Source organism: Calliphora vicina, chromosome 5, assembly GCF_958450345.1.
Source record: "Calliphora vicina chromosome 5, idCalVici1.1, whole genome shotgun sequence".
NCBI classification, from domain to species: domain Eukaryota; kingdom Metazoa; phylum Arthropoda; class Insecta; order Diptera; family Calliphoridae; genus Calliphora; species Calliphora vicina.
In genome coordinates this window covers 30,565,080-30,589,068 of record NC_088784.1, presented here as the reverse complement: position 1 = coordinate 30,589,068, position 23,989 = coordinate 30,565,080, and the positions used below count along the sequence as shown (strand labels likewise).

General features: G+C 31.9%; 1 protein-coding gene across 1 annotated transcript; it reads right to left on the bottom strand.

Moving 5' to 3' along the window:
* Nucleotides 1-2,030: 2,030 nt before the first annotated feature.
* Nucleotides 2,031-22,804, bottom strand: LOC135960296 (sodium-dependent nutrient amino acid transporter 1-like). The gene is made up of 8 exons (XM_065511551.1): nt 22,652-22,804; nt 21,290-21,578; nt 20,982-21,228; nt 16,265-16,639; nt 16,002-16,191; nt 2,613-2,889; nt 2,365-2,541; nt 2,031-2,302 (listed from the first exon to the last, which is right to left on the bottom strand). Exons 1-8 carry the CDS (start codon nt 22,748-22,750, stop codon nt 2,046-2,048), a joined length of 1,911 nt encoding a protein of 636 aa, XP_065367623.1. The 5' UTR covers nt 22,751-22,804; the 3' UTR covers nt 2,031-2,045.
* Between the last annotated feature and the right edge of the window lie 1,185 nt (nt 22,805-23,989).

Sequence of the window (23,989 nt, the reverse complement as noted above, 5' to 3'; positions counted from 1 at the left end):
ATCGAATTCTGGCAAGCAGAATCTTCGTTGCTAATTATTGCCCCATATGCATTAATAGGGCCTTCGGAAACACGTCCTATGGAGAACAAGCATTGAATAGGAAGGGTGTTCCGGATATTAAAATGAACTGACTCAGGCTCATATCTTGCAAACAGTTCGGAATTTTGATTTATTCTCTGAGGCAAAGTTGTAGCCCTTGTCATAAAAAAAAATTGTGAACATACTATAAAATCCAAAAAAAATATTTAGAAATATTTTTTTAACGCTGCCTAAAAGTATGCTTTAGTTTATAGTAATTTAATAGTTTATGGCCCAAAACACTTAATTCATTTAGTTTTTTCTTACCAACTTATATTGACCTATCTAAGCGGTGTTAAGAATCATTCGTAGGAAGTTCATATGTTCTAGAAAGTTGTTTACTAAGATCTTAGGTACATTTTTGTAGTTGATTGTTTCCTTGAATTTTGAACGGTTTGCTACCTATGGAAAAAAATTTAAAAAAATTTATTTTTTTAAAGTTTTTTGCGATTTTAATCTTGAAGTTTTTTTGATTTTATATGTTGACAATTTTTTTTCTTTATGACAAGAGCTACAACTTTGCTCCAGAGAGTAAATCAAAATTCCCAATTGTTTGCAAGATATGAGCCTGAGAAAATGATCACTTTTTTGTAAAAATTACACCGAAGTTCATGACTTTGGGCAAAGCTGGGAGACACGGGACTTTTTTTCTTGGTCTTTTATCAGGTAGTGGCGTCCGTATTTTTTTTCGTGTTGCACAACATAGTAATATCAGAAATTGGGTGGAATCACGTAATGATATCGGAAAGGATGCGTGGAAAGAGAGTTGACTAATAACTCGACCAACATTGATTCTTATGCATTCTAAGTAGAGTTTTTCTTTTCCCGCGCCTTTTTCATTTCCCGGGATCCCAGGAATTCCCGCCTTGAAAAAAATAAAAATTTAATATAAAGAGATAAATTGACTCGATTACTAATTTTGGTTATATACAAACCTGTCAGTCAGCATTTGATATTTGTATCGGAATGGCTTCAATTTCCATTAACTTTTGTTCTACCTTCGTTAGGTTCCTATTAATTCTGTTAATTCGCAAAATATAAAAAATTATTTATTTTTTAATTTTGAATTGGCAATATTATGCTTATTAAATCAAAAATTAAGTAAATATGTTAATTAAAACTTGAAGAAACCACAACTATATTAAACAAAATTCAATTCTTTGTGAAAATGCAAAATACTAAAATAATTCCACTTTCGATCGGAATTGAATTCTGTGACAGCCCTGAACATTCACGAGTTTTTGGAATAATTTGAATAATGAACTTGTTATTATTAAAAAAGACATCACATAAGACTAAAGAAAATAATTCCCGGGAATTCTCGCACAATTTCACGTTCCAAGAATTCCCGTGAAGAACTCTATTTCTAAAAGTTCTCTGATATCATAGCCTTACGTCCAACAGTACCAATGAAGCTTTCTTTAAATTATTTTTCTATTTAAGATGTTTAAAAAAAATATTTGGGGGATTTAAACGGTCTGCTATTAGGTCGTATTGTCATAATGTCCTAATATATTAATTTAGTTTAAACAAATTTCTGTTGTGCTGCAAACAAAAATATTTTATGACAAAACAATAAACATAGTTCAAAAAGTCTTATTATTTTTGAACTTTTTTGTTTGAAACACAACAGAAATGTGTTTAAACTAAAATAATATTTTAGGACAATATGACAATACGACCTAATAGCAGACCGTTTGAATGTCCCAATTCTTTTATTTATTAAATTTATTTTACTATTATTAGTCACGGACATAATACAGTGCGGCACACAAGACAAGACTTGTAGAAATGGCACCTTAAAACTAAGTAAATTTAAATCTTGGCTTTTAGAATTGATTGCAAACTTATAATTTTATAATTTGTATGGCTAAATCTAGATAAAATTTATAAATATATTTGAATTTAAATAAACTAATATAGTTTTTAAATAATATAATTGTGTATGAAAATACACATACATATTTTTAATTAAATATGTTGTCATAAATTTTATACCAAAAGCCTGTTTTTGTCCCTCCTAAAGAACCACAAATATTTGATTCATCTATTGACTGCTTATACAATTTAAGCGTGCATGGATCCAGAGGGCCCCAATATTTAGAAGGTTTAAAGGAATTTTTGATGCGATCACAAAGTCTGGCTTCAGGTCTCTTGTAGGTGCCAATAAAGGCCCATAGAAACAGTTGGCCAATGCCAAAGGCTGAGATACACCAACCTAATGCTAAATAGGTTAAAAAAATAATTAATATTTTGAATTATATAAACAAAATTACAACAAATTACCATAAAGATATGCGGGATATTTAACACCATTATAATCCAAAGGTTTATACTTCACCAAAGTGTAAATTAAAATCGCGGCCATAAAAACAGGTGTAATAATACCCCAACACAATCTATAATACAGGGAGGTTTTGATATTCAACATAAACTCAATATCACGGCAAATATTTTTAACACCTGAGAAAAAAATAAAATAAAACTTTATTATATCTTAAGTTTTAATTATTGAAGTTATTGAGTGGACTTACCATAGACCCAACCCGCCGATATTAATTCGAATATACCCAATACTATGGCCACAAAGGTTACAGCATAGAAATCAATATAGTTTAACATATATTGTCCTCCTGGTGTTACATACATCAGTCCAAAACAGTAGGATGCTGTACATATTCCAATTACTATGTGCCATCTTTTTATGTTGGGAAAGAGTTCACACACCACCGTTATAACACTGGTAATGTTGCCCACATTAGTGCCGACACCCAAAATAAACATCATGAGAAAGAATAGGGCAGAGAAAATCTGAAATTATTAATGAATGAAAATAAATAAAGAATTTCTAAATAAATTTTATAGATAAATTTTATTACACCACTATAGTGGTCACAGTATTATACGTTTGTGCTGATGATTTTAACTCCTATTATACTCGGAATTATTCCTTCCGTCGATTTTACAAGGTTTTAAAAACACAGATCAAATTTTTGGAACTTTTTAAATTCTGCACAACTAAGATTCATATACATACTTAAAAGTGAGACCACCAGATTTTAAAAGAATCAGTTCATTAATGATGGACTCAGCTCCCATATATTACCCACGCCCGAAAATCATTTAAACATATATATATAAATATATTTATGTTTAACTAGCTGACCCGGTGCGATTCGCCACCCCAATTAGAAGAAAGAAATAGTACTATCAAGTCTCACTTTGTGAATCTAATTGTAAATGTCTAATTTCATATTTCTGGGTCCATTATTATAGAAAATGCAAAATGTGTTCCTAATTTTAAATTTTTAGGTATATTATTATAAAATATTCAAAAAGTACCATTGCAATAAGGAAATAGTACCATTGATTATCACTTTTAAATTCGCATTCACTAAACCATAACCCGTCAAGTTTGAATTTTAGATTTTTATATCATTTCCTATATTATCAACTAATTTTGTTTCTATAATACTTAATATTTAATAAATTATCACAAAACCGAAACCGATCGGTTTTTAGTTTTTTAAAACCGAAAACGCGGTTTTGAAATTCTTCGATATTTTGGAAACTCTAGGTCCATTATTATAGGAAATTCAAAAAAGTACCATTAGAATATATAAAAAGTACCAAAAATCCCCCACTTGTGGTTTCCCACTAACTCGGGTCCATATAAGCTTAATTTTATGGCTTTAGGTTCATTAGTGAAGAAATTACAAAAAGTACCATTCGAATAAAGAAAAAGTACCAAAAAGCCTCCCCCTAGAATTCTCACTCACTTATGACCATATATGTTTAATTTCGTGTTTCTATGTCCATTGTTATAGAAAATTCAAAAAAGTACCATTAGAATATAGAAAAAGTATTAAAAAGTATACACTTGTGGTTTTCCAGTCACTCGGGTTCATATAAGCTTTATTTCATGATTCTAGGTTCATTGGTGAAGAAATTACAAAAAGTCCCATTCAAATAAAGAAAAAGTACCAAAAAGTCGCCCCCTAGAATTCTAACTCACTTAGGACCATATATTCTTAATTTCATGTTTTTAAGTCCATTGCTATAGAAAATTAAAAAAGTACCATTAGAATGAAACACAAAAAGTACCAAAAAGCAGCTACTTGTAGATTCCCACTCACTCTGGTCCATATAACCTTGATTTCATGTTTCTAGGTTCATTTGTGAAGAAATTACAAAAAGTACCAATCGAATAAAGAAAAAGTACCACAAAGTCTCCCCCTAGAATTCTCACTTACTTAGGACCATATATGCTTAATTTCATGTTTCTAAGTTCATTGTTATAGAAAATTAAAAAAAGTACCATTAGAATAAACAAAAAGTACCAAAAAGTCTCCCCCTAGAATTCTCATTCACTTAGGACCATATATGCTTAACTTCATATTTCTATGTCCATTAGTACAGAAAATTCAAAAAGTACCATTAGAATATAGAAAAAGTACCAAAAAGCAGTCACTTGTAGATTCCCACTCACTCCGGTCCATATAAGCTTAATTTCATGTTTTTAGGTTCATTGGTGAATAAATTACAAAAAGTACCAGTCGAATAAAGAAAAAGTACCAAAAAGTCTCCCTCTAGAATTCTCACCCACTTAGGACCATATATGTTTAATTTCATGTTTCTAAGTTCATTGTTATAGAAAATTCAAAAATGTACCATTAGAATAAAGAAAAAGTACCAAAAAGTCTCCCCCTAGAATTCTCACTCACCTAGGACCATATATGTATGCTTAATTTCATGTTTCTAAGTCCATAGTTATAGAAAATTCAAAAAAGTACCATTAGAACATAGAAAAAGTACCAAAAAGTCTCCCCCTAGAATTCTCACTCACTTAGGACCATATATGCTTAATTTCATGTCTCTAAGTCCATTGTTAAAGAAAATTCTAAAATGTACCATTAGAATATAGAAAAAGTACCAAAAAGTCCACACTTGTGGTTTCCCACTCACTCGGTTCCATATAAGCTTTATTTCATGTTTCTAGCTTCATTGGTGAAGAAATTACAAAAAGTACCAATCGAATAAAGAAAAAGTACCAAAAAGTCTCCCCCTAGAATTCTCACTCACTTAGGACCATATATGTTTAATTTCATGTTTCTAAGTCCATTGTTATAGAAATTTCAAAAAAGTACCATTAGAACATAGAAAAAGTACCAAAAAGTCTCCCCCTAGAATTCTCACTCACTTAGGACCATATATGTTTAATTTCATGTTTCTAAGTTCATTGTTATAGAAAATTCAAAAATGTACCATTAGAATAAAGAAAAAGTACCAAAAAGTCTCCCCCTAGAATTCTCACTCACTTAGGACCACATATGCTTAATTTCATGTCTCTAAGTCCATTGTTAAAGAAAATTCTAAAATGTACCATTAGAATATAGAACAAGTAAGAGTGCTATATTCGGCTATGCCGAATCTTATATACCCTTCACCTTTGTTGTGGATGCATTATTATTTTTTATAATTAGTATATATGTACAGTCAGCGTCGAAAGAAATTGTACAACTTGTTTTTACATTTAAAACATTTTATTTACATATTAAAAAACTATTTTTTCTCCAGTTCTAGTATATTTAACAAAACATTTAATTGTTCTCTTGCAATATATAAACAAAAAACTAAACTAGTTCAACTGCAACAAAAACAATAACAACAAAACCAAAAATACTCCATTTTTAACGCGTCAAAAGAAAGTGTACAGTTTAGGGAAATTAGAAGAAAAAACGTGTTTAGTATTTTATTTGACATCTTTTGGGTTTTAAAACAGTATCAAGCCTCCTTGGCATTGTTTCTACTAATTTTGATGTCACCTATGTTGGGATTTTGAACCACTCTTCCTGCAGGATTTCGTGTAGAGAGTCATTGCTGGTAATATTTCATTTTCTGATCTGTCTGTCAAAATGCTCCCACAGATGTTCAATGGGATTAATGTTCGGTGACTGTGGGAGGTGTTCCAGTTGTTTCGGTGTTTGATACAACAACCATTCTTTAACAAGTTAAGAAGTATGCTTCGGATCGTTGTCCTGTTGGAAGATCCAGATTCGGTCTAGATTTAATTTTCTAATGATGGGTTCCATATTTTCTATAAGAATGTTTAGGTAATCGGTTTTTCTCATCAAACTATCAATAAATATAAGTTTTCCCATTCCACTTGCCGCCATACACCCCCACACCATCACCTAACCACCACCATGCTTTACGGTGGATAGTACATTTTTTGGTCGAACTCTTGATTTTTGCTTCTCCAAATTTTACTCCTTTTTTTACTTCGGAAAATCTCAAACTTGCTTTCGTCCGTAAACAGCACATTATTCCAAAACAATTTTCTTGGTTTTTATACCTGTTTGCGAATTCTCGAAGTCGCTCTTTATTTCGTTTGGAAATGTGGGGATATTCTCTCGGAACTCCACCATATAGAGCATTTGGGTGTAGCGCTCGGCGAACCGTACTGTTACTAACTCTCACTCCAGACGAATCTGTTAATTCTTCGCATATTTTTACTGCACTTACTGTGAATACTTTCTTCACTGCTCTCACAATCGATCGTATTTCAAGGTTGTTAAGGCGTTTTGGTGTTCCGGCACGTTGCTGATCTTCTAAAATTCTAAATTTTTTTGTTTGTCAATAATTTTTTTTACAGTATTATGGCTTCTTCCTATTATAGAGGAGATTTCACGTGACGATTTGCCTTCATTTTTAAATTTTATGACTTACTTTCTTGTTTCAATTGCAGTTTGTTTTCCCATTTTGGTTTTTAAGTTCTCGCGATCAAACAAGAAAAGCTACTATCTTAAAATCTCATGAGACTAACAGCAAGATCCACAAAATATTATAATCTAGGCAAAAATAAAGAAAAACAATATATTTTTGTATGTAGCTAGAAAAATCTTATTGCAATTCTAAATGTGTACACTTTTTTCTGACGCGTTAAAAATGGAGTATTTTTGGTTTTGTTGTTACTGTTTTTGTTGCAGTTGAAATAGATTAGTTTTTTGTTTATATATTGCAAGAGAACAATTAAATGTTTTGTTAAATATACTAGAACTGGAGAAAAAATTGTTTTTTAATATGTAAATAAAATGTTTTAAATGTAAAAACAAGTTGTACACTTTCTTTAGACGCTGACTGTATGTACATTGCCCACTTTCAGCGTACAGCATCCTAAATTTATCAAGAACACAAAAAACAACAACAACGCCAAACGAAACAAAACACCAAAAGAAAAAACAAAAACAAAATACGCAAGGCAATGAAACCAACACACATCCAAACATACGTTTAATTGTATAAAAAACAACAACAACGCCAAAAGAAACAAAATACGCAAAGCATGCACATTCAAACATACGATTTGTTGATTTTTTGTCAAAAAAACCAACACACAACCAAACAAAAGTTTAGTTGTATAAAAAACAACAACAACGCCAAAAGAAACAAAACACAAAATACGCAAAGCATGCACATTCAAACATACGATTTGTTGTTTTTTTGTCAAAAAAACCACCACACAACCAAACTAAACTTTAGTTGTATAAAAAAAAAACAACGCCAAAAGAAACAAAACACAAAAAAAAACAAAATACACAAAGCTTGCACATCCAAGCATACGTTTTGTTGTTTTTTTGTCAAAGCATGCAATACATTGTGTTTTTTGATGAAATTTTCAGAGGTTGTCTCGGATTTTTGCTCATATCTCCGTTATTTATGGACGGATTTTGCTGATTTTAAATAGCAAAATTCTCGAAAGTATGTCTGACAGAATTGTTGAAGATTTGGATCCCGGAGATATCTGGGGCCTTCAGACAGACAGACAGACAGACAGACAGACAGACAGACAGACAGACAGACAGACAGACAGACAGACAGACAGACAGACAGACAGACAGACAGACAGACAGACAGACAGACAGACAGACAGACAGACAGACAGACAGACAGACAGACAGACAGACAGACAGACATACAGACAGACAGACAGACAGACAGACAGACAGACAGACAGACAGACAGACAGACAGACAGACAGACAGACAGACAGACAGACAGACAGACAGACAGACAGACAGACAGACAGACAGACAGACAGACAGACAGACAGACAGACAGACAGACAGACAGACAGACAGACAGACAGACAGACAGACAGACAGACAGACAGACAGACAGACAGACAGACAGACAGACAGACAGACAGACAGACAGACAGACAGACAGACAGACAGACAGACAGACAGACAGACAGACAGACAGACAGACAGACAGACAGAGAGACAGACAGACAGACAGACAGACAGACAGACAGACAGACAGACAGACAGACAGACAGACAGACAGACAGACAGACAGACAGACAGACAGACAGACAGACAGACAGACAGACAGACAGACAGACAGACAGACAGACAGACAGACAGACAGACAGACAGACAGACGGACAGACAGACAGACAGACAGACAGACAGACAGACAGACAGACGGACAGACAGACAGACAGACAGACAGACAGACAGACAGACAGACAGACAGACAGACAGACAGACAGACAGACAGACAGACAGACGGACAGACAGACAGACAGACAGACAGACAGACAGACAGACAGACAGACAGACAGACAGACAGACAGACAGACAGACAGACAGACAGACAGACAGACAGACAGACAGACAGACAGACAGACAGACAGACAGACAGACAGACAGACAGACAGACAGACAGACAGACAGACAGACATACAGACAGACAGACAGACAGACAGACAGACAGACAGACAGACAGACAGACAGACAGACAGACAGACAGACAGACAGACAGACAGACAGACAGACAGACAGACAGACAGACAGACAGACAGACAGACAGACAGACAGACAGACAGACAGACAGACAGACAGACAGACAGACAGACAGACAGACAGACAGACAGACAGACAGACAGACAGACAGACAGACAGACAGACAGACAGACAGACAGACAGACAGACAGACAGACAGACAGACAGACAGACAGACAGACAGACAGACAGACAGACAGACAGACAGACAGACAGACAGACAGACAGACAGACAGACAGACAGACAGACAGACAGACAGACAGACAGACAGACAGACAGACAGACAGACAGACAGACAGACAGACAGACAGACATACAGACAGACAGACAGACAGACAGACAGACAGACAGACAGACAGACAGACAGACAGACAGACAGACAGACAGACAGACAGACAGACAGACAGACAGACAGACAGACAGACAGACAGACAGACAGACAGACAGACAGACAGACAGACAGACAGACAGACAGACAGACAGACAGACAGACAGACAGACAGACAGACAGACAGACAGACAGACAGACAGACAGACAGACAGACAGACAGACAGACAGACAGACAGACAGACAGACAGACAGACAGACAGACAGACAGACAGACAGACAGACAGACAGACAGACAGACAGACAGACAGACAGACAGACAGACAGACAGACAGACAGACAGACAGACAGACAGACAGACAGACAGACAGACAGACAGACAGACAGACAGACAGACAGACAGACAGACAGACAGACAGACAGACAGACAGACAGACAGACAGACAGACAGACAGACAGACAGACAGACAGACAGACAGACAGACAGACAGACAGACAGACAGACAGACAGACAGACAGACAGACAGACAGACAGACAGACAGACAGACAGACAGACAGACAGACAGACAGGCGGACATGGCTTAATCGACTCCGCTATCTATAAGGATCCAGAATATATATACTTTATAGGGTCGGAAATGAAAAATGTAGAAATTACAAACGGAATGACAAACTTATATATACCCTTCTCACGAAGCTGAAGGGTATAAAAAGTACCAAAAAGTCCACACTTGTGGTTTCCCACTCACTCGGTTCCATATAAGCTTTATTTCATGTTTCTAGCTTCATTGGTGAAGAAATTACAAAAAGTACCAATCGAATAAAGAAAAAGTACCAAAAAGTCTCCCCCTAGAATTCTCACTCACTTAGGACCATATATGTTTAATTTCATGTTTCTAAGTCCATTGTTATAGAAATTTCAAAAAAGTACCATTAGAACATAGAAAAAATACCAAAAAGTCTCCCCCTAGAATTCTCACTCACTTAGGACCATATATGTTTAATTTCATGTTTTTAAGTTCATTGTTATAGAAAATTCAAAAATGTACCATTAGAATAAAGAAAAAGTACCAAAAAGTCTCCCCCTAGAATTCTCACTCACCTAGGACCATATATGTATGCTTAATTTCATGTTTCTAAGTCCATAGTTATAGAAAATTCAAAAAAGTACCATTAGAACATAGAAAAAGTACCAAAAAGTCTCCCCCTAGAATTCTCACTCACTTAGGACCATATATGTTTAATTTCATGTTTCTAAGTCCATTGTTATAGAAATTTCAAAAAAGTACCATTAGAAGAACAAAAAAGTACCTATAGTTCAGTTCACACAGTTTGGTACCTAAATATTATCCCCTATTCCTAACACTAACTTCAATCAGATACATATCAGCTAACTTTAATGTCGATAACTGAATTAATTTAAAATGTTTAAAAAGTACCATTAGGAGAAAAGTACCAATTTGCCTTTTCTTCCTTGAACACCCCTCAAGTTTGAAATTTAACAATATTCCATTTTGCCAAAATTGTTTATGTCTGAAAATATTAAAATCTGTGTTAATGTGCCCAAGAATAAATATGTTTTAAAAAGTACCAAACTGTTTACTCGAGTTCCAAATAACACCCTGTTAGTTAATTTTTGTATGGAACCAACGTTAAAAAAATTATCAAAATTGGCTATTATCAAAATTGGCTTAATAATTTCAAATATAATGTATTTTCCCGATTTTATCCCTTTTTTGGTACCTTTTTTATCCCCATTGAGGTGGTACAATTTTATTCAAATAAATTTCTGTAACGTGGTGGGAGCTCATAATAAAATATTCGTATGTCTATGTCAAATTATAGAAAAACATATTTTATGAAAAAGTACCAAAAATAAACACTATTTTTATACCTTAAATGTTCGAATTTCCAAAAAGTACCAAACTTATATTTTTTATTTTTTGATAAGTAAAGAATACGATTTAAAATTTGATTCTATGTTTATTGGTTTAAAAGATACATAGGGTGCCAAAAAAGTACCAAAATACAGTTTTTACCCGTTTTCTCCCCTAAAAGTTTCGAATTTCGAAAAAGTACGAAACACCTGTCAGCTTATTTTTTGAATAGAGTAACATTCAATTTTAAGTTTTTTTGTATCTTTATTAGTTTTGAAGATATAAGGTTACCGAATTTACCCGTTTTTACCCTTTTTTACCCCCTAAACGTTCGAGTTTCCAAAAATCCCTTCTTATCGGATAGTTTTGGGTAGGGAGGAACCCACAGTTAAAATTTCGTGACTCTAGCTTCAGCCGTTTGGGCTGTGCGATGATGAATCAGTCAGTCAGTCAGTAACGTTACTCTTTTATATATATGGGGAATTTCATGTCAAGTGAACCAACTTTTGAAATCGATGTCTTCCGATCGGGATGAAATTTGCACTAAGGTTAGCTGTATTGGATAGTAACTCAGACACAATTTTTCAACAACATCGGTCGAGAACTCTCTGAGTTATAGGGTAAAGGTATAAGGGTATAAGGTAAAATTTTGACAATTTGGTCAAACAGGGGTTTTTTCTTATCCATGTAACTTATTACCTATTGTTCTTAGCAAAATGTGTCCCAAATAGTATAGATAGCTATTTCTTCGATCTTTCGAAAAAAAATATTTAAAAAAAAAAATAAAAAATTTTTAATATTTTTTTCCGAAATCAAAAACTTTTTTGACTTTTTTTTAAATTTTTTCTCTTTTTTTTTTTTTTTTTTTTCTTAAAATAAAGTTTAGATATTTTCCTTGAACACCTACTTGGTCGCTTAGTGGGATGCGAGTGGGATATCTATCAAAATAAATATTTTGTAACTCAAAACATAAAATTTTTGACTTTTTTTGCAAAATCAAAAACTTTGTTGACTTTTTTTTCAAAATGGACCCTTTTTTAATCTTTTTTTTTAGGTCAAACAAAAGCTTAGATATTATCCTTGAAGACCCTTTTGGTCGCTTAGTGGGATGCGAGTGGGATATCTATCAAAATAAATATTTTTTAACTCAAGACTTACAATTTTAGACTTTTTTTTTGCAAATACGATTTTTTTTCCAAATGGGCCCTTTTTTTAAAATTTTTTTTGTAGTCAAAAGAAAGCTTAGGTCCATTCCTTTAAGATATTTTTAGTCCCTTAGTGGGATGCGAGTGGGATATCTATCAAAATAAATATTTTGTAACGCAAGACATACAATTTTTTAATTTTTTTTTGCAAAATCAAAATTTTTTTCCAATATGGGCCCTTTTTTAATTTTTTTTTTGCTCAAAAGAAAGCCTAGGTCCATTCCTTTAAGATATTTTTAGTCCCTTAGTGGGATGCGAGTGGGATATCTATCAAAATAAATATTTTGTAACAATTTTTTAATTTTTTTTTGCAAAATCGAAATTTTTTTCCAATATGGGACTTTTTTTTTAAAAATTTTTTTTTGCTCAAAAGAAAGCTTAGGTCTTTTCCTTTAAGACCTTAGGAAGATGTGAGTAGGATATCTATTAAAATAAAAATGTTGTAACTCAAGACATTCAATTATTGACTTTTTTTTTGCAAATTCGAATTTTTTTTCAAAATGGGCCCTTTTTTAAAAATTTTTTTTTAGTCAAAAGAAAGCTTAGGTCCATTCCTTTAAGATATTTTAGGTCCCTTAGTGGGATACGAGTGGGATATCTATCAAAATAAATATTTTGTAACTCAAGATATACAATTTTTGATTTTTTGGCAAAATCAAAAACTTTTTTGACTTTTTTTTAAAATGGGCCCTTTTTGAAATTTTTTTTTTTGCTATAAAGAAAGCTTAGGCCTATTCCTTTAAGATGGTTTTGATCGCTTAGTGGGATGCGAGTGGGATATATATCAAAATAAATGTTTTGTAACTCAAGACATACAATTTTTGTGTTAAAACATTTATTTTGATAGATATCCCACTCGCATCCCACTAAGGGACTAAAAATATCTTAAAGGAATGGACCTAGGCTTTCTTTTGAGCAAAAAAAAAAATTAAAAAAGGGCCCATATTGGAAAAAAATTTTGATTTTGCAAAAAAAAATTAAAAAATTGTATGTCTTGCGTTACAAAATATTTATTTTGATAGATATCCCACTCGCATCCCACTAAGGGACTAAAAATATCTTAAAGGAATGGACCTAAGCTTTCTTTTGACAAAAAAAAATTTTAAAAAAAGGGCCCATTTGGAAAAAAAATCGTATTTGCAAAAAAAAAAAAGTCAAAAATTGTAAGTCTTGAGTTAAAAATATTTATTTTGATAGATATCCCACTCGCATCCCACTAAGCGACCAAAAGGGTCTTCAAGGATAATATCTAAGCTTTTGTTTGACCTAAAAAAAAAGATTAAAAAAGGGTCCATTTTGAAAAAAAAAGTCAACAAAGTTTTTGATTTTGCAAAAAAAGTCAAAAATTTTATGTTTTGAGTTACAAAATATTTATTTTGATAGATATCCCACTCGCATCCCACTAAGCGACCAAGTAGGTGTTCAAGGAAAATATCTAAACTTTATTTTAAGAAAAAAAAAAAAAAAAAAAAAAAAAAAGAGAAAAAATTTTAAAAAAAAAAAAAAAAGTTTTTGATTTCGGAAAAAAAATATTAAAAATTTTTTATTTTTTTTTTTAAATATTTTTTTTCGAAAGATCGAAGAAATAGCTATCTATACTATTTGGGACACATTTTGCTAAGAACAATAGGTAATAAGTTACATGGATAAGAAAAAACCCCTGTTTGACCAAATTGTCAAAATTTTACCCCCTATAACTCAGAGAGTTCTCGACCGATGTTGTTGAAAAATTGTGTCTGAGTTACTATCCAATAGAGCTAACCTTGGTGCAAATTTCATCCCGATCGGAAGACATCGATTTCAAAAGTTGGTTCACTTGACATGAAATGCCCCATATATATCTATATATAGATAACATTTGTAAATTTTTTGATGATAAATTGGAAGAAGTAAAGTAATTTATTTCTCATTTTATAGAGGAAGGAGAAAATCGATCTTCATTGTATAGAATACTGGCTAGGCTCTAATTCTGAAGTAAGGTCTCAGCTCAGAAAATTTACAGATAGTAAAATCGCAAAATCCTATAGGGAGCAGAAGTTACTCAAGTAAGAGAGCTATATTCGGCTGTGCCGAATCTTATATACCCTTCACCAAATTATACTTCAAAGTACAAATTTTAAATATTTTTAGGTAAACAAAATTTTTTTTTCTGTTTTTTCATTTATTCACAAAATTTTTTTTCGAATTGTTATTTTAATTATTTTTTTAAATTTAATTTTTTTTTTAAATTTAAAAAAAATTTTTTTTTCAATTTTTTTTGTGAAAAAAAATTCGGATTAAATATTTTTTGATTCCGATTTTGACCCATTGTAGGTCCAACTTACTATGGTCTTGTATACGTCATTGTAAAGGTCTTTGAAATATCTATCATAGATAGATAGATATCCATATTGTCTATATTAATGACTTAGTAATCAGATATGTCTGACAGAATTATTGAAGATTTGGATCCCGAAGATATCTGGGGTCTTCAGAAAATTGATTTCAACAGACAGACAGTTCCTTAAGAAACTTGTTTCCTATGAAGTAAAGTGTAATAGCAGCTTTTCGATCAAAATATATGAAAATTAAACATTTTCTCGAATTATATCGGATTACCCAGTTAGATTTATTTACAAAATATGTCCAAACAAAATTGTTCATTTATTTTGATATGTTGAAAAATATTGAAAATATGGGTAGTTGGAAAATATCGATTTACATGGATACAAGCAACACAAAGCAAACAGTATAATTTTTAGATCTATCAATAGAATCAAAAAGAATGACGATCCGTTACCTAGTTTTCGAGATACTGTATCTGAAAGCGGTCCAAATTACCTAAAAATTTTCTGTTTTTTTTTTGAACACTGAAAATAAGTGGCTATGAAGGGCTATATCTGCTGAACCGAAAATCTGATTGTAATAATAGTAGCATATTTGAAATCGTTTCCAGTAAAATAGGTTCTACAGCCGCCACTGACAGACTTATCGTGCATTCAACAGATAGATGGACGGACATATCTAGATCGCCTTAGAATTTCATAAGGACCCGGAACCTTTGTGGGTCTACGATCCTCCATATCTTTGGTGGTGGGTATAAAAAGAACGAAATTAATTTAATCTCCAAAAAGACTTGATTGTTTTTTATATAATTTCATAAAATGAAGAGGTTCACACGACTGTCACATTTTAATTTATATATTCCCTCAAAATCAAACTGTTTTTTTATTAATACTAATTTAGACTACAAGTATTATCTTCCTGGTTTTCTACACAAATCTTAACTTGTGGTAAATCAAAATTTACTGATTGCCAAAATAACTACTTCTTGTATTGATTTATTAGGCGTAAGTATTGTGGACGATTTTTATAAGCAGCTCATTTTAAGTTTCTAGCTAAACTGGTATATCATAGAATATCTAGAGCAAATAGATATCTTTATAAAGTTCTGAAACCCTAATGTAATTATATATATATGCATTTTTTCTTAGCCATTAATCTAATAAATCACTGATTTTAATTATTAAAATACATCTTTATAAAATCTAAAAGATTTTCTAAAAGATATGCAGTTTCTTAAATTCTTTGAAAGAAGGCGTTTTCGTAATATTAAACAAATAATAAAAATAATCGTATTAATACTTGTAAATATTATTTCGTTTACAGCAAATCAAACTTACTTGTGGCACCATTGTAAATTTCGCGATAGCATCTGGATATGAAATAAACGCCAAACCAGGTCCACCCTTCACTACACTTCTAATATCCGTAGTGCCCGTTTCATGAGCCAAATTACCCAAAATGCCAAATATAATAATACCCGAGAGTAGAGATGTAAAGGTATCCAAAGTAGTAACAATCGTGCAATCCCTGAAATGTATAACAAATATTTATAAATACCAAACTATAATATAACAATATTTAATTTAAAATGAATATTTACCTGGTAATATTGTGATCAAACCGATTGTACGAGGCATACATCAATATCACACCATAACAAACTGTCAACGAGAAGAATACTTGAGTTACGGCAGCATACCAAACACTAGCGTCGAGTAATTTATCCCATTGGGGTGTAAGGAAATACAAAACACCATCAAATGCTCCAGGCAAAGTTAAGGAGCGCACTAACAGCACCAACATAATGAAATAGGGAAATATAGCTAAGAAATAGGCTACTTTTCCGGAAGTTCTGATGCCACATATAACAATCGATATAATGATAGCCCAGGAAAAGGCCAATGTGAGAGCCAGATACCAATCGGGGGCACCAATGCCATCGTCTATGTCGGGTGCTTCATGTAAAATAACTTTGCTGTTAAGAAAAGATAAACGAATATTTTAAATTTGTTAACATTGTTGCCAAGTCGTTGATATATGTATAATAATGTAAATATTTAAATTATTAGATTTGCAATATATGAAATTTTTTCAGTCAAATAAGTTTTCCTTAGTTTTTTATATTTTACAAATATTTATAATGATTTCTATTGTTTTGTTGAAACAAATCCGCAAAATTGTGAGGAATCTTAAATCCCGAAAATCCAGACTTCCGTTTTCAATAATCCTGGGCTAAGGGGATGTATAAATACTGAAAATTACAGAATTCAAGATTTGGAGTTTCGTATATCTAATAGCAATGTAGATTTATAATTCCATTGTATAATTGAAATTCGAAAATTGGAAGATGTTCAAACATACCATGGACTCTAATAATTACACTGCTGTAAAAATTTGCTTTTGCCACGCCCTCCGCCCACAGACCGAAAATCTGACTACAGTGTTACCCGCTAGGCTCTTCTGAAGATTCCCTGAAAATTTCATCGAAATCGGTGTAGTCCTTTTTGAGTCCATACGGAACATACATCCATTTTTATATACTTATTAGAGTTCCTTTGTGACCAGGTCACTTCATTTGATTTGCGGGTATCATTTTTCTGAAGGTTTTTGCGTAAATAAAAATAATGGCGTCCATAACTTTTTAATGGTTAGCGATAGAAAGGAAATATTGGTGCCGTTTTCCTAAGCATAAAATGCCTTTTCATCGTGAATGTTTAAAAAAACTAAAATTAAGTTTTTATTTTTTATGAAATTTGCGCCATCTGTTGTGAGTTTTTGGAACTATTTTTAAGGATTCAAAAAACATCAATTGTATTAATTTTTGATGCAGAATTGACTGATAAAATCATATTTGTAATATATTCAACCGTTTTTGCTCTACAGAAAAATGTGCTCAACATGCGCGACTTTAGGTGCGTTGAACCACCACAGGAGTGAATATTTTAAAAAAAAGGACGCCATTATTTTCATTTACGCAAAAACCTTCAGAAAAATTATGATAGCCGCAAATAAAATTTTTGAAAATAACTCTAATACTTATATAGATTTAGAAACCTGGTGATTTCTTGTGATTAAATCTGAATAAACTATAAACAACTGAAGATGAAATGTGACCTGCATTCAGTTAATAAGCGAAGAGTTTTTGTAAATTGTATTTAAAATAGACAATAGACAATTGTCGCACCTCATATTCCAGTGTTAATTCCCATATTTTACTTCACATTGCTATCAAACCAAACTTCAAAGCCAATGCTGCACGCGTTAATAATGTCCGGCAATACTAATAGTTGACAGCCTGTATTTTTATGTTCCAAGAACTTTTGAAGATTAATTTCTTCATACATACATATAATCTTGGACCACTCTTCATAACGGGATATTTATTAGCGTTAAATGCTTATTATACCCTTCACCTTCATGAGAAGGGTATATATAAGATTGTCATTACGTTTGTAATTTCGACAATATAATTTTCCGACTCTATAAAGTATATACATTCTGAATGATTATAGATAGCGGAGTCGATTAAGCCATGTCCATCCGTCTGTCTGTCAGTTGAAATGAACTTTCCGAAGCCCCCAAATAACTTACATATATACACGATTCGTACATCAATATCTCCGGAATTCTTCCGGCTCGAGAAAATCGGTTCACAAATGGCTGAGATATAAGGAAAAAACAGGACAACCTCGATTTTTGACCTATATCTGGATTACTAAGTCATTAATATAGACAATATGGATATCTAATGATAGATATTTCAAAGACCTTTGCAACGACGCACAGTGGCTCATTTTCGTTTTTCATCGGCCAAAACTCTGTAACATTTGAACCGATTGAGATATTTTAGAAATTTTTTTTTTGTGGACATATAACTTCTTGAATTTTTCTCCAGTTTTAATTTCATTAAAATCGGTTCAGCAGTTGCGCAATTTAAGGTAAAAGTTGAACTTTTAATTTTTGTATAGCATTGTATGAAAATGCAAATTTTTTGTTTTTTGGATCAGCTATACTTATTAAAAAAGTTATCAGCAGATAAAAACAAGTAAGGAAGTATGTTCGGTATATAATACCCTACACTATAATTTATTTTCGTGAATGATTTTCGGAAGAGGGCATTATATGGAAGCTATGACTAATTATGGACCTATCGCCATGAAATTAGGTCGTGTGATTTACGTCTATATGGAAGTTATTTCTATTGAATTTTGTGTTTATACCAAAATTTTAAAGAGATTTATGCTCGTTAAAGTGATTTTCGGAAGCGGGTCTTATATGGGAGCTATGACTAATCATCATAAAATTAGGACCGATCATCATAAAAATAGGTGACATTAATTCGGTTTATATAAAACTTATTTGGAAAAAAAATGTGTAGATACATATATAAATTAACCATTTACGACCGATAAAGTATCATTTTGGGAGAACATTTGTATGGGTGCTAGGTGAAATAGTGGACCGATTTCAGTAATTTTCAATAGACTTCGTCCTCGGGCCAAAAAAATGTATGTAAATATGATATGTATGTATGATAAAAATGTAATATCTTCAAAATTACGACTTGTACTTTGCGCCAGTCATATGAACAAGTAAAATAAAAATAGAAAAAAAACAGGCCAATGAGTATATATACGCTTAAAGAGGGCACCTTGGACTTTCTCCTGGTAGTAAAATTTGTTTAACCCCTTTTGACCCTAAGCACTTTTATTCCACTGAAATTAAAATTTGGCTAAAATATAGTACCTAAAAAAAAATTAATAACACATCAGGTATAAACAATCAGATCAGCTCTTAAAGACTATTATCCTACCAACATAAAAAAGAAAAATCATCCAATTATCTATAATAGTTTGCGAGTAATGATAATTTACTTCCGATCAAATTTACAAAAATCACATTTTTTATAAAATGACATAAAATATTTGACTTTAACAGCATACCACGCACACAATTGACAATATTTTTATCTAATTTTTTGGCTGCTTTAGTTTCAATGTGTTTACTATTGAATGGCATTAAAATTTTTGAAATCGGAGTTAACAAAAAGTTGGACTTTTGGCCGATGAAATTGAGATATGAGCCACCGTGCGACGTACAGTGGTGGCCACCAATTTAAGACAAATACTTGAATTTTTTTCATCAACTGAATTGTAAGTGCGATAGAGCCAAAATAAAAGGACCTCTAAGGGTATGAAATTTATTAATGTTTCTAGTTTCTGAAAAATGTTTGGAAAAATCGGTAAAACATATATGGACAAAGATATTCGGAAATACGTTGACCCACCTCAGCGAACATCCGCTGTTAATAACATGGTCCGAATATTTTATAATAATAAAATTATAATGATATAAATGTGAGAAAATATGTTTATTTAAAAAAAAAATGTTGGTCAAGTTGTAGAAAAATTGTATGTGTTCATGGTGAATATGTATGAATGGACACAGTCGAATAAAACACACTTGTGTGTTAAAACAGTCCTCATGCATACGTATTTGTGGAAATATTTGAAAAAATAATTGACAATTACATGGAATTTAGCAAACAATTTTTGTCTTAAATTCCTGGCCACCACTGTATATAAGACCATAGTAAGTTGGACTTACAATGGGTCAAAATCGGAAAAAATATTTTTTAACCAGAATTTCTTTTTTCACCAAAAGTTTTTTTCGCTAAATATAAAAAAAAAATTAAAAAACAAAAAAAATTTAAAAAAAAAAATTTTACAAAAAATGAAAAAATCTTTTGAAAAAAATAAATTTTGTTTACCTAAAAATATTTAAAATTTTTATTTTGAAGTAAATGTCGTAAAAGTTATACAAAATTGGGCACAGCCGAATATAGCTCTCTTACTTGTTTTTAAAACACATTTGTACGACTTCTAGCCAAAATTTTTAATTTCGATAAGCTTTGGTCCTTGGGTCAAAGAATGCACGTAAAAATTTGAATAAATTATTAACGAAATTGCGACATTTTGGTTTGATCTCAAGCCCATATAGACAGACGGATCACAATAGGAAGAGTTTGGAAAAAAATATAAATAAATGTGTAATTTCTAAACGGATAGTCAGATAAAAAATTTGAAAAGATTTTGATCTGGTAAAAAAAATAAATTATTATATTTAAATGTGAATTTCTCAAAAGCTTTTAGATATAAAATAAAAGCGTAACTACTTATCTATTAGATTTCATATAGAGTACAATATTTTGCATCGAATAAAAATGAAAAATTTGGAATTATTTTAAATTTCGCACTGTGCGGGTGGAGTCCATTAAATCAACTCAGTTCACTATAATAAATAGTAATAATACTTACAAAAAGTAATGCTCCGCTGATGTCGTCTTAATCGAACCATTAATTGCCTCTGTTGTCACTGGCGTCAACAATGAATCCTCGCTCTTGAATCTGGAGTCTATACATTGATCACCCCATTCATCGCGACAATAGCTCCAAGGTAATATCGCATAAAATGATAAAATTAAATAACGTAACGTCAAAGCCATTAGAGAGGCATAATAGGTGGTTATGAAAAACGTAGACATGACCTGACCATAACCAATACCTAAAAGATATTAAAAAATAATTAATATTTTCCTTTAGCTAAAGTTATGTTTTCAAATTACCTCTCATTATGGGCGCACAATCGTATACTTTTACACCGCCTCGACTGGAAAACTGACCCAATATCATTTCTAAATAATAGATGGGTTTACCCACCAGAGTCAATACTATTATGTAGGGTATGAGGAAAGCACCACCACCATTTTCCAAAGCAATAAAGGGAAAACGCCAGACATTGCCCAAGCCTACGGACAGGGCAATGCAGGACATTAAAAATTCTACACCACTACCCCAACGATCGCGGCTGGGTGGTGTTTGAGATTCATTGTTGGGTATGGAGTCACAGGTTTTCTAAAGTAAATAGTTAAATTTGAAAGTAAAATTAAAGTTTCTTCAAAGTATATAATATTAAAGAAGTAAGAGAGCTATATTCTTATATATATTATATACCCTTCACAAAATTATACTTCAAAATACAAATTTTAAATAATTTTAGGTAAACAAAATTTATTTCTATTTTTCCAAAGTTGTTTTTTAAATTTTTGGAAAGAATATTTTTCGAATTGCTATTTTAAATTTTTTTTTTAAATTGATTTTTTTTTTTTTAATTTAAAATTTTTTTTTTGTTAAATTTAATTTTTTTTTTTAAATTTTAAAAAAAAATTTTTAAATTTTTGGCTAAAATCGGACCATTATTTCAGATAGCCCCCATACAAATGTCCTTCCGAAATTGGACTTTAAATATTTAATTTATATATGTATCTCCACAAATTTCGCTCCAAATAAGTTTTATATATTCGAAATTCGTGTCATCAAATTTTGTTACGATCGGTCCATAATTAGTCATAGCTCCCATGTAGACCCGCTTCCAAAAATCATTTTAAAGTGCATAAATCTCTTAAAAATGTTGTTATACACACAAAATTCACCATAAATAACTTTCATATATACATAAATCACATGACCAAATTTCATGGTGATCGGTCTATAATTGGTCATAGCTCCCATATAAGGCTTAGTTCCGAAAATCCCTCACGAATATAAATTATTGATATATTAAAAGATAAATGTTTTTGCTCATTTACTTGGTGTAGGGTATTATATGGTCGGGCTTGACCGACCATACTTTCTTACTTGTTTTAAATAGGAAACTTCTCGAAAGCATGTCTGACAGAATTATTGAAGATTTGGATCCCGAAGATATCTGGGATCTTCAGAAAATTTATTTCAACAGACAGACAGACGGACGGACATGGCTTAATCGACTCCGCTATCTATAAGGATCCAGAATTTATATACTTTATAGGTTCGAACAATTATATTGTGGCAATTACAAACGGAATGACAAACTTATTATACCCTTATCACGAAGGTGAAGGGTGTAAAAAAGGAATTAAATTAAACAAATTAAAAAAAATACTAACTTCAATATTTTCTTCACTTTCCGCCGAATTGATTGTGATCAAGTCCACTTTGGAGGACATAAAACCAGGATTATCAAAAGCACCATTTTCTCTACTCATTTTATTATATATTATTTTACTTGTTCTTAAGTTATAGGAATATTGAATAATTTTTTTTTTATTATTTATTTCTTTTTTTAATTTTTGCTAATTTTTCACTTAAACGTTGACACGAATAACTTATAGAGTCTGATTGACAGACAGTCTTGTAATAAGCAAAGTGTGAAGTGATCTTTACGTTTTGTAGAGAATTCCCAAAATGATAAGAGCATTCAGTTCAGATAACATCAACATCATCATCATCGTTACCAACAACAAATTATCGTTCCGCAAAGTCTCGGTGTGGGGAAGAGGGGTACTACAGGTTATAATTGGTTTCTTATTTTATTAGTCAGTTCATGAAAGCGTATGAGTGGGTGTATTTGGATTGATCAATTCGTGATACCAACTGTTTTAGTATTAGATTATAGGTATATGAGAAGGTTAGATTTCAGTAACTTTTAGCATACTGTAGTAGTTCCGTAGACTGAAGTTGACATTGTTGTGGAACAACGTTTTGGATTTTGTAGCTCGTAGAATCAACCCGAGCTGGTTTTAAAGTTCATAATGCGATCAATGTAAATCAGACTCTTTATCGAATAGTAGTAATAGACCCGTAGAACGAAGTTGACGAGCTTCTTTTAGCACAACGTTTCGGATCTTGTAACTCATAGAATCAACCCGAGCTGGTTATAAAGTTCTTAATACGATCAATGTTCGATAAAACAGATTCTTCCTCAAAAACTGATGATCCCATCTTGACCGACTCTTTTCGTTCAACTTGGTCGCATCTCGTAGCTTCGCTGTTATACACATATATTCAAATTGCCGTCACTACAAATATGAAGCTGACATTTGAGGAGTCTATGTTCGATCTTAGCGACTCCTCAACTTTTCTTTACAACTGTTATATTTATTGAAATCGACGACATTATAGATATGAAGCTTTCATTTGAGGAGACTTTGTTAGATCTTTGCGAATCCGTAACTTTTCATAACAACTCATATATAAAATGGGCCTCACCGTAAAATGGGAAACTAAAAAAGTGGACATTGCAGCCTTCAAATAAACTTCTTCTGAATATTATAATATTGTTTTAGACTTATGAGTTTAAATATTCAAAACCAAATGCAGATATCTACTTAGATGTGCAACAGTGACTGATAACATTTGTAGCGCATTATTAATATTTTGTTAACAAGCATTCTAAATTATCTATTAAATACATTTTAATAACCTCTATAAACTTAAGTTATTTT

Excerpts from the sequence above, each read along its gene's own strand:
- LOC135960296 (XM_065511551.1), bottom strand. The coding sequence starts at position 22,750 with ATGAGTAGAGAAAATGGTGCTTTTGATAATCCTGGTTTTATGTCCTCC. Across the intron at positions 21,229-21,289 it reads TTGTGCGCCCATAATGAGAG|GTATTGGTTATGGTCAGGTC; the intron begins GTAATTTGAAAA and ends AATATCTTTTAG. Across the intron at positions 2,890-16,001 it reads AATTTACAATGGTGCCACAA|ATTTTCTCTGCCCTATTCTT; the intron begins GTAAGTTTGATT and ends TAATAATTTCAG.